Source organism: Eucyclogobius newberryi, unplaced genomic scaffold, assembly GCF_026437365.1.
Source record: "Eucyclogobius newberryi isolate DKJ021-1_F unplaced genomic scaffold, fEucNew1.0.hap1 SCAF_5, whole genome shotgun sequence".
Classification (NCBI taxonomy): Eukaryota; Metazoa; Chordata; class Actinopteri; order Gobiiformes; family Gobiidae; genus Eucyclogobius; species Eucyclogobius newberryi.
In genome coordinates, this window is record NW_027316167.1 from 22,327,111 (window position 1) to 22,346,298 (window position 19,188).

Genomic DNA, 19,188 nt, shown 5'->3' on the forward strand with positions numbered 1-19,188 from the left:
TGGGTGTTTGAATAATATAGACTTCAGTCTTGCACCTGCCAAAATGGCTCTCTGTGTGGGTGGAGCGATGGTCAGCCTGCTGTGGGCTGGGGTCAGCTACTCTGCGGCCAGATCAATGTGGGTGAAGTCATTATCAGGTTATGAATGCTGCTGGTAGGACTGTGGTAAAAGGGAACTGTGTGTACCCGTGGTCTGTTGGTCGATCTGCACGCAATCCCATCCCCACTGACCCCGACAGTGTCCAAAAGGATGGCCTGAAAGGGCATGCCCTTTCAGGCCATCCTTTGAGGAAAGGGGGATGTTTTAGTGCCACAACAGAGGAGGCCAGGCCAGCACAGAAATGCAGATTAGTCCCAGTTGAATCATACTAAGAGCTGTACCAACACAATTAAAAACACTAAAGCTTACTGGTCTTAACTAAAAATGATCTCACAATCTCCTAAAACAAATTGTTAGTATGCACTCTCACAAAGACTTAAATGTGAATGTGCACTATGTAACTTTCCTAGTGGAGGGTCCACCACCTGCTTGTCTTCATTGAAATGGTATTACTTTGCCTGAAGTATTCCATAGTATGGCATTAAACGTATCTAGCTCCATGGAAGAGACAAACAGTTAAAGCCACGAGGCCAAGTAACAGGACCAGAGAAAACCCATTCACAGCAAGAATGCAGGTTTTGTGGTATTTTCTAAATAAAAGCACCAGAGGGAACAAATGCTAGATTGGCATGTTTAAAATCATTACTGAGGAATATTCCAGGCCAAGCAGTGCCACTTCTACTGAGAGAAATAGGTTCCAGATACCTTTAATTATTGCGTTGCACATACACTGTGTCTCCCTCTTCTGGACATAAGACAGTATTACTAAAAATAATGATTTGTGCCCCAACTTTTTTGTCCCAAGTTCTCCTTAAGTTTCTCTTACACTTCGAGTACCCCCTAACTCAGGTAGATAAATAAAACAATTTACTGTAGTAGTTTCTTACTGTAGTACTTTCTTGCTTCAATAATATTGATGTCCAGAATACTTATATATAAATATACAAATTATATTTTTTATTTGAATATTCAATTTCACCTTTTCATTCAAAGTACCCCCTGGTAAGTCAAACACAGATCTAAGACTATCATGGAATCTAATAATGTGCACAAGTTTGATTTTTACCACATTTATTTCCTGTGTGACACAATTTTGTCAGCTGAAATACAAAGTCTGCTTCAAATTGATATACAGTCAAAATGTATTGTGGTAATGCACTTATGGTTTTACATTTAATTGTGACTACACAATAGAAATATTCCACTGACTTAAAAATGTATTAAAAATAATTAGTCTATAATACAGTACAATACATTACACTAAAGGCCTCGAGGTGCATATTTAAACAGCCTTTATATTAAGAGCAGAGCCATGTTCAGTACTCTGTAAACATTTAAGAAGTTAAAGATTCTTATATAGTGACAAAAGCAGTGTGCTGATAGACTCACAAGATACAAATGGATCAGTATTAGTAAGACTTTGATAATAGAAGTCACTTCATAAAAAGTAGAAGTGTGTTCGCTGAGAAGACAAAGGTCCATGTAATTGTCCAGTAAACAGAACAGGCAGTGTAAACATATTTTACTATTATAATCATTAAAACTACTCTGTTGAACTTTCTTTCTTACAGATATTTTATTAAAATATTTAAATATAAGTATTTTTTCTTAACCATAACTTAAGCTGTACAATTTATCAATGGGGAAAACCCATAAAAAGAATCCTATAGTGACAAGAGTACTACAAAATGCAATGTATACTAAACGTATCTTTGTATGATTAAAACTTGATTTAGGTTTTAACTGGCACATTTGTGGGGATATGATTATGATACAGTAGTGGTTTTAAGAAAACATTGTTTGTACAAATATGTACATATTTCAGGTGACATTCACTTAGATGAAGATATATACAACACTGCATAGTGAGGGGGCATATAACACTGCATTTTGTAATTATGTTGATATGATGTCTACAGTCTATTACGGGTCCTAGTACTAGTTGCTTATCTGCTACAAATATATAAATGTTCTGCTTCAGCCATTTTCTGCAATGGAATGAGATGAGCTCAGAACTATTAGGTCATGGCTGCAAACGTTTACAAACCAATGTTAAATGTTTATCTTATTTATATAAGATATTATCTACATAAACCTTTGAATCAATATAATCAAATATCTTTTACACAACATAACCATCCTGACTTCATTGTAGCAAAACAAGCTCAATTACGGTAAATATGGTAAATAAAAAGTGGTTTAAGGAGGGTTCACTTGTAAACACAATGGACCAATGAGTAAATGGGCCGGTCCTTCATCAGTCACACTAGGGGCGTGTATGTGCCTTCAGTCCTAATCCACGCCGTCAAAGCCCTGGGCATTCTCAATGGCAATGTTCAGTTTCTCCCTCAGTTCTTCAAAAGACTCATATGGAGGCAGGTCCAATCGATTAAAGCTAGGAGAAAAATAAATAGTTACAACAGTGTTACAAGTAATGTGGTATAATGAAAACTAGAGAACTCATTGCCATGTTCCAACCGTAATATGAAAACTAAGATGCACTTTCCATTACTATTTTCTTTTACTTTACTGTTTACTGTTTCTTTTACTATATTTTTTTAAACGTGCACATAGAGGCTCTTGATTAATTTGTGGAAAGGGTTAGGGTTAGGGTTAGGGTTATATTCGTCATGACACTTTCAGTGAGAGCCTTTTTCCAGAGTAATACATGTGTAACTCAATTCAATAATATCTGAATGATGTTAGCCACTATAATGGCATCTGGCCAATTTTAGCCTGGTTTATGACTTTGTATTTCAAAATTGCACCAAACTTTTAGGCCTAAAACTAAATTGATAAAATGTCGATTTTATTGGTAAAATAGATTATTCAGTGCAAAACAGTTTCTGCCCCTTGACTAAAAAAAGAGCTCTGCTTTAAGGAATAACACAAACTTTAAAGGTGCCATAACATGCTTTTTTTCACGTTTCGTAGTCTATCCTAAGTGTATAATTGATAATAATAAGGGTTGTACAACACCCTTAACATAATAGTTAAGAAAAAGCTTCAGTTGTAGTCATCTGGACTCAGTTTGAAAAAATAGACGTTTCGACTCTCATCCAAGAGTCATTGTCAATAAAAGAATTTAGATCGAGAACTCCGATATTAATACTGTTCTGTGGTAAGACCCGCCACGGAACAGTATTAATATCGGAGTTCTCGATCTAAATTCTTTTATTGACAATGACTCTTGGATGAGAGTCGAAACGTCTATTTTTTCAAACTGAGTCCAGATGACTACAACTGAAGCTTTTTCTACTATGGAACACGCCTGGACGAATGAGGGATTACACCGACATAATAGTTAAGAAATATCACCCAGACCTTGGACCCCCTCACCAACCCGGAAATGCAAACGGCTTGATTTGATATTCGCCCCCACCCTTGCGAAGAGCGATCTGGCTCCCCCACCCAACCTGTGACGTAGTCTCAGAGCACGTGTGTGCCCCGCCCACCGTGACGTAGTCTAAGAGCGTGTGCCCCACAGCTGTCAGCTCTGCCGTGCGCCGCTCCGCGCCAGTGAGTGAGAAGTCTACTTTGAGACTAAATAAAACTTGTGTTTATTCTACAGCGTGCGCAGAACAGATATATCTATAGATCTATAGATTTATAGATATATATATATATATATATATATATAAAAGTTTTATGTCCATCGCGCTCTTATTTCCTGGTTTTCCGGTATCGGATAGAACTTCTCTCCGTTTATCTTCCCGGTTGCTGCATCAACTGCCACATAAACCTTCACCATTGTGATATTAGTAAGGAGTGCGATATCATTAATGAAGTTTTGGGCCTCTTTGAGCCGTGTTTCGTCGTAAATCGAAGCAGAATGGGCTTGTAGGGAGATACGCGAGTCTGGAGCAGCGCGAAGCGGAACCGGGGGGGAAGGGGGGCGGGAGGCGGGAGACGAGAGGGGGGTGGAGAGGGAGAAGGGGAGGGGGGATGGTGACGCGTGCCTGTGGTTATGACGCGGTCTTGCACCCACCGCCCGCCAGTTTGGAGATTCGCGGAAAGGAGATAGTCTAAAAACTGCGGGAATCAATCAAAAAAACACTCTGAGTACATATATGAAGCACAAATAGCAATGTAAGAAGGTCGAAAGCTCTGAAAAGTCGATTTTGCATGTTATGGGACCTTTAAAATTAATTTCCAATGAATGATGTCATTTTTAACTAGTAGTGACTGAAAATAAAGGCTGTGAGATGAGGCAAACTGTGCAGACATCAACGCTTACCATGTGTGGGCCCGAGGTAATTTTTCACGTGTTCCCCACTGCTCAATGGTGAAAAGCTGTGGTCCATTAGAGCCTAAAACATCAGTGATTATGTTGTGATTATGTTGAGTTTCCGTTGCTTTGACAAATGGGAAAAAAAACAGAAAAACAGCTCAGTTTTATCTCAGACATTTATCTCACCATAAAGTTCAGCAAATCCGTTCATGGGGACTCTGGAGGTGCCTGTGACAAACTGTAAGAGCCTGATTCGCTTCTCTGCATCCATCAGCAGCACTGTCTAAAATGAAAATGTAAAGACAATTTATTGATAAACTTTGAGACAAATGAGTTTCAGCTGCCGTTTACAGGCTTCAGGCATGGAAAGGCATCTTACTTTCCAAAACCACTGGATCACCACATGGTTGGAGCAGTAAGTGTTCTTGTACTTTGTGTTTTCTTTCCAGTCATTCACATCCACATCTCCTAATCCGCACATAAGAAGCTTTGAAGGTGAAAAGAAAGTTTATTTTAATTTAATTTTCAAAACTAAATGAAACAGGTGGACAGATACAAACCTCCAGCTCATTTTCATCAAAAATCTTAATAACGTCCAGTAGAATCAACTCAAAAAAGCCCTGAAATTAAAAAAAAAAAAATCAGATCAGAGATTTCAGTTTTCTTATTTACAAACAGTTAAATCCTCATTACCTCTTTGAAAGCCGTCATCTGTTTTTGCACTCTGTTTACAAACCTCCACTGTATCACCAGACTGCAAAACAAATACATATGTATGTTGCTGTTTTCTTTTTTACAATCCTTATCAAATACTCAAATATATGTATAAGTATAAAATAAACATATTCAATAGCTACAGGGAAGAAATTGGAGAGGTATTGTAATTATTATTGACTTTTTCTAGGGAAGCTAAACCACAGGAAGCATCAAATACAAATTTGTGGTGGAAAAAATGGGGGGGATTTCAACTTCATCCCACTCTTTTTTCAGAACAAAACATGGTGTTTATGTATTTTACATGTTCTTTTGTTGCAATGTTCAATGTTCAAAATAAATTAACCAAACCAAACTTACTGGATGTATTCATTCTTGTTTTCATTGGTCACCACAATTTCTGAGCCGCCAGGCTTGAGCTCGTGCTGATGAGTCTAAATGTAAAGTTTTGATCCTGTTAATTCAAAGTAGACAACTTGTCAAATAGAGTGAACAGAACAAACCTGTCCAAAAAGCTCTTCATCAACAGTAAATCTCAAGTCCAAGTCTGTGGGGTCATTCTCCAAAATCCACTTCAAGGAGTTAAAATATTCGCTGTCCTAAAAAAACCCACATACAGCACATCAGTTCCTTTAATATAATAAACCATATAAAAGGTCATTTGAGATACTTACAACAGACTCCATGTCCTGAAGATTAATTGGTTTCTGAAGCATCATTTTATAAAAAGGCCGAATGAAGAAAGCTTTAAAAAATAAAACAAAAAATTATATAGATTACTATTGTTCATTAACATACCAATAGCAACTCACCATCCAGAAGCTTGCCATGAAACACAGCCATGCCTGCAACACGACCAATGAACTTGAAGTATGTGAGGTGGTCTTCGTTGCATAAACCTGAGTTTGGATTGATCTGCAGAGTGTAGTTGTCCCTAAAATGAAATCACATTGACATTAGTTTCAGGGGGTCTCTCTATACAATTTCCTTTTTCCTCAGAGATAAAAGAAATAGACATCACTATTCATGGTTGATGGCTTGGACTTACGTGGCAGAATACTCAAAGAGCCCATAGTATGGATTGAACATTTCTCTGGACATGAGGAAGAACCACTCTCTGGCCACACCACCGTAGTCCAGACCCTTCTCTCCCTCAAACTCCACCCACAGACGCGCCTTGAGCACCTCCGGCCGCTTTACAGACAGGATTCGCCGGTAGGAGTCCTCCAGCACTGCGGCTCGTCTCAGCTTCATCTCGAAACGGTTTGGGATATCAGCCTAAATCAAGATCCAATCATTAAGGAATTGCACTTATTGCTACTTCTGTACATTCAAGAAAGTCTCATACAGGGTAATGACTCACTGGTTTCTTCAGTTTCTTTCTGAAGTAATCATACTTCTGTTTGTAGTCTCTGGAATATGGCACAGCCTAAAAGAAAGAAGTGTTGTAAATGAACCTTTGTCTACATTCAGAAAAACTAAAGATCTACTCACTGGTCCAGTTATGGCTGAGTTCTGCAATCTGGGATCCTCCCATTGTGTGATTCTTGTGTCTGAAAAAATATGAGTCAAAAAATGAAGCAATGCCCTTTTTGCAATTAAAATATTATTTTGATGCAGTACATTTATACATACTATGATCTATGTAGAATATGCGTCCATCCGAATGAACTCTTTCTTCCCAGCCAGGCTGCCAAGTATGAAGATTTACATAGGTAAAACATATTTGCAAAAGTATAGTTGTGTATACACTGGTAGATTACTGCCTTTAGATGCCTTTAGAGTAAAACAGCAGATTTGGTTCTGATCTCTAGTGTATAGCATCAGTCTTTGGAAGCCAAAGTGTTTCGAGTGAGGGCGCTGCTTCACATCATGTGACCTCTACAAACAAGGCCTCATTTCAGTTCTGCCCATGTATTCAAATCATATGCAGTTCTGGCAGATGGCCAAAAGATGGCGCTATTCTGTATTATTGTCAAGTGCGTCACTCCAGACAGGTATCTTGAAGGGGTTCATTGCTTCATGTTCATGAGGTATCAGAATATACTACTGATTTAGAGGAACCTACCGGCAGAGCACTGAGATCTGAAGGGTCAAGTGAAGGCCGCCTCCTCATTTGCACAGGAACCCTGAGCCGTGGGTCTTCCTGTTCACAGGGATGCAAAGAGGATATGTGTGACTCACGGAAAATGGTGGATGTTTACTCGGGACATTCTTAGATATTGTTACCCAAGTGGTCGTCTTTGTGATATGGTCGATGAAAAAGGGTTTGCCATTGGGAGCACTGCGAACTTCCCAACCGGTGGGTAATGATCCTAACTCAGGAGTGGGCTCTGAACCTTGGGCTTGTTGTGGGGTCTCCTCCACAGATGCAGGCACCTGTGATACTGTGGGGCTTTGAGGTAAACCTGCCCCCCTCTGTAGGGACAGTGCTTCAGGAGCTCTCTGAAAAAATACATTGGTCAAGACAGTGAAACAGAAAGATCTACTATTGTGCCTCACTGTGACTGAAAAGTATAGAATACATTTTTACCTGAACAACAGGGCGCGTCCATGTGGTGGTTCTGCTGAGGTGGTTCACAAAGTAGCGTCGTCCTTTGTTGTCCCTCTTCTCCTCCCAGCCCGAAGGTAATCCAGTTGAGGCTGGAGGCGTAACGTTGGCAGAATCCTGGGCAGCACAAAATGATTGAATGTTTCTTTCTTTCTTTTTTTTAACCTAATTTTTGTTCATTGTCGTCAATGAGAGGAGGATAAAAGACCCACAACTTTCCTCAACACAAAACACGAAACTTCTATTTAACGAATGATAGGAAATCAGCGGTGTATTTCTATGTCCGGGTCAGTCATAAATATGCACGTAGCTTGCAGTGGTACTGTTGTTTATCTGGTATTCTACCATTGTTTAGTAGAAGTAGAATCTAGACTTTTATATTTATTTTTGCATTGCAGAAAAACACATTTAAGTTGTGTTTTGAGCTATTAAAGGAGCACATTTCATTACTCACAATTGACATTCATACAGTTAAGCCAAAATTCCATGTGATGTCCTCTCATCAGCATAAGCTCTACTAGCACTGTCTGCAGCAAACTAAAATGAGTTACATTCAATACTCTCCCTGGTTACATTTAGTGACATGAAGTTCATAAATGGAAAACAGTTCATTTCACCACTTGTAACAAACCATATAACATACCACAGAGCTAACAGGATGTTCCTCCCCTGTAGAGGTCCGGGCACTGCTTCTGGTACTGGAATGACGTGAGTTACTTGTGTGATTCTAAGGCAAGAGAAAAATAATTACGGTAAGCACTTCATCAAAACATCACTATGAAGGGTGGGCTTAAAAACAGAATTGCATTCTGATCATTGGACGATTTGCTTTTTGGTGAGCTCATCATATTGTAAATCAGTGCTGTTTTGTTTTATGCAGCACTATGCTAAAACACATTTAACCACTCGCTCCTGCTCCATGCTCTGAGATACATGTGGATTTACCCCAGGGCCGTTTATAGCCATTTGGGTTCCCTAAGCAGAAATACTCAGTGGTGCCCCAACCCACTCTGAATGTACGTAGGGGTTTGATGTCTTTAATGCATGTATTGCATAAATTGAAATACAGGGCTCTCAACCAACATGTTTTCAACAAAAATAAATAAAATTTTCCCTATTCTGGTACATTTAAATATAATATGATTAGCTACTCATTATCTGTTACTTTTATTTTGACGGCCCCCACAGTCTCTACATTTCCTTGCTCTGCCCCTGCTGCAGCGTCGCCCGAAGCCCTTCTCCTACTCTTCTGCAGAACAGATCGAGGCGCTATAAAACACTACAGGCTGCAAACTATTGATGCATTTTATTGCATTTATGAAAACATGATTTAGACATTTGTAAGAATATAACCACTTTGGCTTTGCACACGCAGTTTGCGTTTTGCTCTTTGTGGTTTGTAGAAGTTCCTGTCTGTGCCCCAGATCTGTCTGCGTCTGTTTAAACCGTGGCTTGTGTAGCGGCCCCTGCACATCTCCAACTCACTATGAGAGAGGCGATACTTGAGTCCTAGTTTGAATTGATACAAACTAAAGACAGACTATGCCTACTGCCCTGTTAAGTTGTAAAAGAACAGTTCAGCTGCAGCACAAATGTCATTCAGTCTAAACTGCCTGGTCAGATTATGAATATAAATTGATAATATTAAAGAACTTACCTGATGAGAGCTGTCCTGGTCAGCAGCTGTTGCCCCTGAAATTTGGATGTTGCTCATATCATCGCAAAATGAACACATCTCGACCGGCCGAGGTGATGAGACCCGGTTATTGCTTTGATATGATGTGACCTCATCCTCAGGTATGACTTCCCAGCTCTGAAAAACAGAGATATTAGTCACAAATTGTGGAACTTTTGACAAAGCTTGATGAAACATGGAAAATGCTCAGGCTTGATCATTTAAATCATACCAAATTAGACTGAGACATGTGTGTGTAACAGAGGATTCATGAGAACTTAGCTAGGAGTGAAACATCACATAATTAGTACGGCTAATCAAATGTCTTTCTAATCTTCGGTATGGTGTTGCCCTTTGAGGTTTTGGATTTCCTCCAGCAAACAATTAATTACTGTCATATGGCAGTGTATTTCCAGCAATATATCTTTAGACCAAAACGGTTGTGGCTGTATTGGATTGGAACATGAACATACAACTGGCCATTATGTGTGTGTGTGTGTGTGTGTGTGTGTATCTGCAACATAGTGAAGAAAATTAATTGGTGCATGTCCAATTGGTCATTTCTTGATTAGCTTTAATGTGCCTAAAAATTACACCCAAAACAATTAGTAACACACTTCTGTCTTTGTCGAGTTAGAATATTCCACATTAACATACCTCTGGTGACTCCTGTGTGTTCTGTTCATCAGGGTCTGAAATCTGTCTCCGCGTATTAAACGCATGCTCAGCTTCCACATTATTGCTTTGTCTTCTCTGCCGCTCCACCCCATTGTCCCTTAACCACAGAATGAGCAAAATTGTTGATTGACTATTTGCAACAAATTAACAAGGTAAACTGCTACACTGTTAAAAACTTACTGCATCGTAGGTCTCTGCCACTGGGTGGTCCTGCTTTCATGGTTGACATAGTAGGTTCTTCCAAGGTTGTCTTGCCGTTCCTCCCAACCAGGGGGCAGTGCAGGGAGGACCTGGCTCTGTCTAGGACCTGACATGTCCAGGGACTCAAGAAATTCCCAACCAGGCTGCTACATACATGGAGAAGTATAATAAGATTATCAGAAATCTAAACCAATTCTTGTGTATTGAGTATTTGGATAAAAATGAGAATTGTAGGGCTGCAACTAACGATCATTTTCTAAACAGCAATATATTTTTAGATTAGTTGTATCATACAGTCATAGTCTGTATTACTATTGTACATAGAGACTTTTAAAAATACACGATCAACCAAATAAATTGAAAGCTTATAGATGATTTGGGAAAATCAGACATTGTTTATTATATTTTTTTACATTTTTAATAATGGCTCTGTCTTTGTTATGTCTTTGTGTTTTAGAATTTGTATAGTCCAGTTAACAATCATAGTTGCATGACAACATTTAGTTTTTATGTTTGCCCTAGAGTGTCACCGAATGGTAAATGCAAAGTTATTTTGGACTTACATCCACATCTTCGGTTTGATCAGCAGGGTCCTGGCTTTGGTTTGGGTTTTTGGGAAGGTATGTCATCTTTAGCCGAAGGTGACCCTTGACCCTGGACTTGTGACTTCATTATAATAACAACATTATACAATCAATATGCAAGATGTGAACTTTCAATACCTAATATTGTCCAAAATAAATAAAATGTAATAAACTAATAATGAATAAGCATGAAATTGAGCTGACCTTCGGGGGTGAAGCAGAAAATCCTTGAATGTGTATGGCCTTTCTGAATTAGGATTTTCTGTCTGAGAAAAAAGAAATTCGGAAAATAACATCTGTATTTAGTGAAAGTATATCCATGCTGTAATAACGGTGAAAGTGTATCACGAGGACAAATCAAGGGGTGTGGTAGTGTTTATAATAAAACATAACTTGGAAGAGAAGTTTGCACAACTGTGTTTCCAAAACTATGAACTTTCAAGTGGAACCAAATGCGGGCGTTTTTATTTATGTGAAGGTTTCGGTCAAACTAAGGTTAATAGAGTTGCAAAATAACATGCATCCATATGACAAGTACCATTAAGTAAAAAAAAAAGTTACCGGAATCTGATTTAGAGGCACATCCACCTGTCCTAAAAAGTCATCACGTGTCTGACAGAGAAAAAGAGAGGCACAGATGTGAACATTGGCCGTTTTGAAACTCTTGAAAGACATACAGTACACAAAGGCAAAGTTAGATGAACACAATAGCAGGAAAGTTTTCAGCCTAGTTTGGATATTTCTCCATGTATTCTTAGTCATCTACAGAACAACATGCCAAACCTAGCTATGAAGCTGCTTGGCATTTTACAGATTATTAAACATTAATTTCACATGTATTTCCAGTCAAATCAACCATTTTGGGGAAAATGAGAGTCAGTTTGTAATATCAGCAATAGAGCTTAAGTAAAGATGCTAGCTTATCATGTCAGCAGTAAAAACACAAAAGCTTCCCTTTCCACAGGAATATCACATGATGTCATTATAGAGACAGATTTATTCATGCAGACCCATACTGCTGGGTTTCACTGTATTCATACGTAGTTGTTCAATAACTAGTGACTCAAGGTGACAATAAAGATAACTATCGGCAGAGCAATAAAAGCGTACTACAGCTCATTCTGCATTTTTACAAATGGAAATATATACGCACATCACATCAGTGTAATTAAATACTTGATACATTTACTTAAACATACAAAATAAGATATAAATAACTGTAACAGTGACACAAATAAATAAAACACTGATATTGATAGCCTATTAGTAGTAGATAATTCGATTACCGGTAGATTACTTTTGTAGGAGAAATCATTTTGAAAGACTTGCTAACTACTGGTGGAGTACATGATACTTGGCAACCTGCTAAATATGTATTGAGGTTGTGTGGTGCGATAACTGATACTGCACAAACAGAAGCTGGTGGGAGACCCAAAGGGAAGGGGACACACCATCCTTTTACTGGAAATGGCTCACACGCTTCCTGCCTACATGACCCCATCTCCACAGATGAATGCCATGACACTGCTCTGCTCTAGTATCATGTTAAATTTGAATCCACATGACTGGGCCGTGCTACAGACCACCAGACTATCTGGAGTCAGGGGGAATATTTCAGTCACTTATTTATATCAGCAAGTGTCACTGCTTTTCCCACCACTAAATATAGCTCAGCTAAATACTTAAGGCAATTACTCATACTGTTAATAGTTTAATGAATTACTTTTAAAAGCTTGGAAATTTAGAAGACACAACCAATATGATTCCAACCAACTGATAATTGCAATAATCAACCAATTAAATTCATAAACACAGAACAGAATGGTAACGGCATCACTTTTTGCTTTTGCCGAAAAAACTATGCACTATGAAGGATCACTCTACTTTTGTAGGGGTCACTTGAAAAATGTCATACCTTTTGAGGTCAAATTACTAATTCAATTAATCTTCATAATAATTGTTACTGGCAGCCCTATTTAGTGGTAAATTACCTTTTAATCTGAAACAAGAATTTAGGATGAGAAATTCATAAAACTCACTATATATTTGTGAGAAAATGTATACAAATACATTTGACCAAACTAAAACCACTGTCCGTTTCTCCACATTGAACTTAATTAATTTCTAAGCACATCACAGCAGCAAACTCTTCCGTTACTGATACAGTCCTCTTTTGTTGTAAAGGAAAACAATACATTATTTTATGCAATAAACAACACTGTCAACAATGATCACTAACTCATAAAATATAGATTACACAATAAAAATGTATTGAGTAACCCCAATGGCTAAAAGGCTCTCAATGCCGAATCAAATCTAATCTAATCCAGTAGGTTTAATTGCAATAAAGTCACCAAGATGTTTATAAGAGTTTTTCTATCAAGAGTGTTTTTTAAACTTCCTATAAGTTATCTGTCCTTTTCCTCTAAAGGAATATCTTATCTTAAACTAAGTAAATGGAATGTGCCAACAAAACACACTTCCATGCATAAGACATAAAGAAGAAGGAAAATAATCCCCAATATACTAACCTTGGTGTTATTGTTTGGACTTGTGATGAGTTTTGAATTAATGCCATGCGGCAGCTTATTTGGGCAGAAAGGAGACAAATGGATGTGCACGTAAGGAGAACTGGAGAGCTTTGGGTTTGAAACATGACAAGAAATTCCAGTATTACGGTATGGAACCTCAAGAGAGAAGCTCCTTTGTATAGCACGACGACTCCGGGGCTGGCCTTTTTCTGAGGTGCTCTTTCTCTTATTTGGTGGTTTAGTTGAAAATAAACAAGCAGACGTGTTTTGGTAAGATCTTTTGTAAGCATCAGGATCTTCTTGGGTATGATGAAGCCTATGAAAAGCCTCAGGATTTTCCATTTGAAAAGCAGCTCCTTTTGCAGACAAAACAGGTTTCTGATGAGCAAAGTGCAGTCGAACACAGCTCGAGTGACGATTTGATCGGTCCAATGCACAAGACTGTTCAATTACTTGATTACATTCCTCCCTTTTATTAAAATGTACAATGTTTCTATCAGCTTTACATGCTGAGCAGACCCCCCTTGGGTGAAGATGGCCACTTACTGAACTTAGTCCATCACAACCGGTATCTTCATCTCCAGAGATTTCATTTGGCCCTACAGCAACTAGGCTGTCAGGAGAAGCTGGCGGTGTGCTGCACGGGCTTTTTGGAAAGATAACCAAAGAGGAGCAGCGTCTCAGAGGTACTTTGGACTTACAGCGCAATATGCAGTGCTCCTGGGTGGTCCTCTGCTTTTCTGGAGACTCTGGTTCAAAGATGCTGTTACTGCTACAGTAGCCAGGGTCACTGGCCATACTGCTGCAGGAGCCTTTATCAGAGCCCGCGCCTGCTCCTCCTTCACCTTCTTCTGTACTGCCGTCCACATCCACACTGGCCTTTCCACATGGCTGCAGAGCAATCTGTACAACACTCTTTTTACTACATGCTCCAGCATTAATCCTTGGTATGAAGAGTGCAGAATGCTGTTGTAAAATCCCATTTTCTGGTGACAGAGGAGTCACCTTTAAGTGGACAGAAGTGTGCGCCAGGCTCTCTGTGGGGCTCTGAGCTGACACACTGACTCCAGTCTCTTCATGGCTGCTGAGGCTCTCTGACAGAGGGTCCGTGTTACTTCTCCTTGACGCAAAATGCAAGCGGAGCTGGCGTGCCATTCCTTTAACGCTGTAATCCCTCTAGACACGATGGGTTATTCATGATAAACCTGCTTGAAGGAAAAAGGGACAGCAAAGCAACTGCTCCGTGCTCACTGCTGTGATCACAATCATTACTGGCTCTACATTGCCAAAATAGCTCTGGTGACAACCTACATTCCTGTCCAGGCTGATCTCAGCTTTTAGTCAGAGAAGGTCATGATTCTGTTTGGACGCATGACCCACACATACGACTGCTGAAGCTATAGGAGTCTCTCTGGTTGACTCAACGTTAAAATATTGTCAACGTTAAATAACACAAGTGAACAAAGACTTTACTGTTGAGCAACTTCTTAAGGGTTCAGATAGCCAAGTGAGCTGCTCCTGTCAAGCGGATGTCTTAACCAAGAGAGCTCTTGTTTACTGACTACATAAACAAAATCCAAGATGGTTACCCTCTAAAACAGCCTCTAAGACCTAAGCTAAAGTGTGCTATGACAACTTCCTGTAGCTGCAGCTGCACCGCTGCTTCTTATGTTTCTACTGCTCCATCCCGAACGCATATTTTACACACTATTAAATTACAGAAATAAGAAAGAAGAGTGTTCAGAAAGTATTTAAATGAATGGCAAACTATTGCACATCAACACAAACATAACAAGAACAAGCAGTATGGGAACTCCCCAGTGACATGACACCTGTTATATGACACCTCTTGTAACAGTTTGTCCAGCTCTGATTGCCACTCCATAAATGTTGACATGGTATTTATCAAAGATTACCTTTTGTAAGCTAGATCTGCCTATCTTTGATCATAAACAAAAAACATATGAATAAAGTTTTTTTTTTAATTATTTTGGATTTCATAGAGGAAATGACACAGATATTGTTAATCACTTGGTCAAGAAATATTCTAGTCGGATCACTCGCACAGCTAAAATTAGCAAGCTAGCATTGTCTTACTATACTACCAGAGTAGACACCTTTCTGTACCTGGAGCGTGACACAGCAGCTCGGAGCCGGCCCATTTGTTTAGTCATGTGACTGTAAGTGTTACGTAACTGTATATTCAAGTAGCATCTGTAATAATATAATAGTAGAATACATAAAAAAAAAACAATCAAATCATCTGCATAAAAATAAAAAAACATTATTTGGAACACAAATGACGGTACATTACTAAATAGCTGGGCAATCCGCAAGAGTCTTACACAGTAGAAATATGTCAAGAAATGAGTTAGGGTTAACCCTAACCCTAAAAGTAGTGAGAATACATTTGATGCTGTCCGGCGACCCAAAGATCTTTCTCAATAATCAGTAATAATGTAATGTTGAATTGAGGAATAAAAAGCTGCTTTACAGGTTGACCTGAGATGTACCACCAGCAAGAAATGGGTCAGCAGTAGAGGACAAATTATAAAAATATCAATAAAGTTGAATGATAAAATTAAAAAATATGTATATAAAAAGGTCTATTAAAGAATGAAACAAGTAAAGAGTAACTGTTTAACCAGTACCTTGGAGCTAACTGTGACCACATATAACTGTTTCACAACACAAACCCACATACTGTGCTCTTTGGTCAGCACATAACCACGAATCAGTCTAAAGCCAGATTTGCCCACATTTACAGCTATACATACTAACGTACTCAGTTTACTAATAATATTGCACTTGTAATGGCAAAATAAGGGAAGGCCTGCCATTAACCTTGTAAAGACAGGTTGTTGTGTAAACACATGCTGAAAAGAGTTTGGTAGTTAGTATTGTGTAACAAATGAGCCTTCATGATCCCGTTTAGGATGCTTTAGCTTGGGACTGCAATGATATTTGAAACAAAAGAACTCATTTAACAGCATAAATCAGCACACCTCTACTAAGTCAGCTATTTATGGTCAGATTGTGTTAAAACAAAACTCAGCTTAAAGTCTAATATTAAAGGAATGTTGTTGACATTGCTAATCACGTTCTTAAGGCAAATTCATGTGAATACTGTAAGGAGTGAAATAACAATTATATGCAAAACTAACAAACCATATAAACAACCACAACAACAACAACATAATACTTTCCTTCTGAAATCAACTGGCACTATCTTATATCATCGTACATTAAAATATAAATAAACATAAATAAAACCTACCAGACGATTCTCATCAAACACTTCCAGTAGAAGGCGATGCTTACTGGGATCAACCTGTATCAAAAGACAGAAAAACTATGGTGACAAACTAAGAGTCATACAAAACAGAAAAAGGTTTGAGCTTATTGACTTACTCTAAAAAAGAATTCTTCATTCCACTTTGGATCCAGTGACTTTTGAAAAAGATTTATTTTATTTAGAAAAAGGCAATGCAGCTACTTAATATTATGTAGAGGAGCGTAGCTTTTATTGTTTTTACTCACCTTTTTAATAGTTTTAGTTTGCAGACTTGTAAGTTCTCCATTTACTGGATCATACAAAGACAATCGTGTGTAGGGATCACTGTTAGACAATAAAAAACGTGATGCAGATATCAGACAAATAATATTCTGTAATACATATGTCATGATCTACTCTATTTTCATTATGTCATTCTTTAAAACATTCACTTTAGCCACGGCCTTCATACACATACAATGATAGTTATCTTATTTAGTGCCTCGCTGGGCACTTCAATTGTGATGCACTAAGTCGTCTGATCAGATCAGGGTCGCGGATCCAAAACCAAATTAAAAAAGTAGGAAATGTAGTAGCTTAGTAAATACACATAAAAACGTCTTGGGTATCACAAAGAAATAGGAACAAATTGTTTTGTAACTACCAGTAGCTATTTATAAGCTTTCATTTTATCCACCAAGATTCTTTATTTGCTAAATGTAAATGCAATGATTAGGCAATATGATGATGAGAAATTCTGAATAAAGTAATACAGTATTGTGGTGATATAACATATTAGCTACTAGAAATCATATTATTTATGCTTTATGAACTAAACTGCACATTAAATATCATACCTGGCTCCCAGAATATCTTTTTTTGCCAAACCAAGTCCAGCAATGACTTTGACTTTGAGGATTCTGGTGTCATCCTGAAACAACACAGCAGTTAACAGAACAGTTATTATTGGAAATCATTCATTCCTAAAACACTGACGCATGTAATGTCTATTCATTTGTTTCATCTTCCTGTTATGGGCAACATCTGCAGGGCTTTCACCGTTCAAAAGATAGGCTGTGTGGTCTTAAATTGTTAATCACCATGGCAACAGTCCAAAGTATTAATCGATCTGTATTGATGAAATTAATACTTTTGCTCAAATATTAAATTTCACCTTCTTAGTTTATCTGAAACCATCCAGTGCAGTGTAACCCCTTAGAGACCCCCCATCCCAGCGGTCCCCGTACCCCTGGTTGGGAAACTCCAGTGTAGGCTGTCCTGGACTCACGTGACGTCCAATAGACTTCATAAGTATCGATTAATCATGACGAGCCTTAAATGAATTGCGCAATTGGCGTTGAAGTGAAGTGGCTGCGGGCAAAGGCGTCACCAGCGGGCAGAGCTGTGGGTCTGTGCGCGGCTCAAAGTGTCTTTATCTAACGCGATCTGCGCAGAAAAACACACCGCGTCCACAGCAAGCGGCAAACAATCCGCTTTAACGCAACTCTGTGGACACGCGACACTTAAAGCAGACGTCAATACACAACACACCGACGACTGACGTTGGACAAGTTTGGTGTGTGGTTAGCTCAACTAGTCGCTCGTTGCTAACGTCGTGATCACATGAGCACGTTCACTTTTACCTCATCTGTAGGAAGTCCGCGAATCTGCGAAGAAATGGCAGCCATCATTCGCGGGCTGCTGTCCTCCCTCGGGCTGGATGAAGAAGTTTGTTGGCGGGCAGTGTTTGTTTGTTCTTGTATCCTTCTGTGTCCGTGTTGTTTACGCCGATAGTTGCCGTGAAGCAGCTCTACTGTCGGGCAGTGTCCGCCTCCTCTCTAACCATCCTCTCTGTAGTTCTCCTCCTCCTGAGCTGGCTTCCTACTTCCTTCACCTCCCATTCCTTCCTACTCCAGTGTCGGCCTAAAGAGGAGGACCACTGGACTTGATCTTAAAGTTCGTATGGCAGGTTATACTTCTCTTTTGAGTAAACATAGTGGAAGGGCGGTGTAGCATGCGCTCTTAGTGGTTTAAACAGTAACGACCATCACAACTCGTGTTGACTTGGAGGGCGCATACACACCTCTCTCGTTCTCAGTGTTAGGACAGGTCTTGTCCCACGTGAAAGCTCAGAACCTCCAGAATGATGTCACTGAGCTGCAGAAGCTGCACTAGCCCTGGCCCTCATTTAATGGTGATTATGTATAATCACCTTTTAAGAGCTTTTAACATTGTTATAACAGTGTTCCCCCAGGTCACCAGTCCCGCCCACTTCCGTGTTTGCAGTGATTCCTGAAGTAAATTTATCCTTCATTTTTGCCATAACGGGTTAGAAATATTCAAATATTAAGAGTTTAAGGGCATGACGGAGGCTAAGCAGCTCTGTGGTGACTAATATATATAACGTGGTTGTTTTCAGTCCGAAAAACACTTTGATTTGGCTAAATGTTTTAATAACTTGGCAGTTTATAAAGTTTCAGCAACACATTTTAAACGAAATCATACTTCTCGTGCTTATTACTTACGTGGCTAAATTATCCATGTGTGAAACAAGCCTTCAAACGTAATATATATATGTTCTTTCTGAAGGAAAAGGGAAATGTACTTCCAGAACCAAGCGGTCACCATAGAGCTATCAAACTATCCATTG

The 19,188-nt window shown here is 38.9% G+C and overlaps 1 protein-coding gene across 2 annotated transcripts; it reads right to left on the minus strand.

Moving 5' to 3' along the window:
* Window positions 1–1,557: 1,557 nt before the first annotated feature.
* nedd4a (NEDD4 E3 ubiquitin protein ligase a) lies at window positions 1,558–18,318 on the minus strand. 2 transcript variants are annotated; one of them, XM_072465636.1, is made up of 29 exons: window positions 18,182–18,318; window positions 17,396–17,469; window positions 16,805–16,883; window positions 16,676–16,714; window positions 16,542–16,595; window positions 11,295–11,345; window positions 10,938–10,999; window positions 10,713–10,815; window positions 10,129–10,295; window positions 9,928–10,045; window positions 9,253–9,408; window positions 8,239–8,322; window positions 7,578–7,712; window positions 7,274–7,489; window positions 7,113–7,190; window positions 6,680–6,734; window positions 6,539–6,597; window positions 6,408–6,473; window positions 6,093–6,322; window positions 5,857–5,978; window positions 5,719–5,789; window positions 5,548–5,643; window positions 5,405–5,478; window positions 5,024–5,084; window positions 4,891–4,950; window positions 4,710–4,817; window positions 4,517–4,613; window positions 4,337–4,409; window positions 1,558–2,494 (listed from the first exon to the last, which is right to left on the minus strand). In XM_072465636.1, exons 1-29 carry the CDS (start codon window positions 18,227–18,229, stop codon window positions 2,392–2,394), a joined length of 2,739 nt encoding a protein of 912 aa, XP_072321737.1. In that variant the 5' UTR covers window positions 18,230–18,318; the 3' UTR covers window positions 1,558–2,391. The 2 variants fall into 2 exon arrangements, with proteins under 2 accessions (XP_072321737.1, XP_072321736.1); XM_072465635.1 differs by lacking the exons at window positions 16,542–16,595; window positions 16,676–16,714; window positions 16,805–16,883; window positions 17,396–17,469; window positions 18,182–18,318 and adding an exon at window positions 13,265–14,660.
* Window positions 18,319–19,188: the final 870 nt, after the last annotated feature.

Excerpts from the sequence above, each read along its gene's own strand:
- nedd4a (XM_072465635.1), bottom strand. The coding sequence starts at position 14,419 with ATGGCACGCCAGCTCCGCTTGCATTTTGCGTCAAGGAGAAGTAACACG. Across the intron at positions 9,409-9,927 it reads ACACACAGGAGTCACCAGAG|AGCTGGGAAGTCATACCTGA; the intron begins GTATGTTAATGT and ends TCTGTTTTTCAG. Across the intron at positions 7,713-8,238 it reads AACATCCTGTTAGCTCTGTG|GATTCTGCCAACGTTACGCC; the intron begins GTATGTTATATG and ends TGTGCTGCCCAG.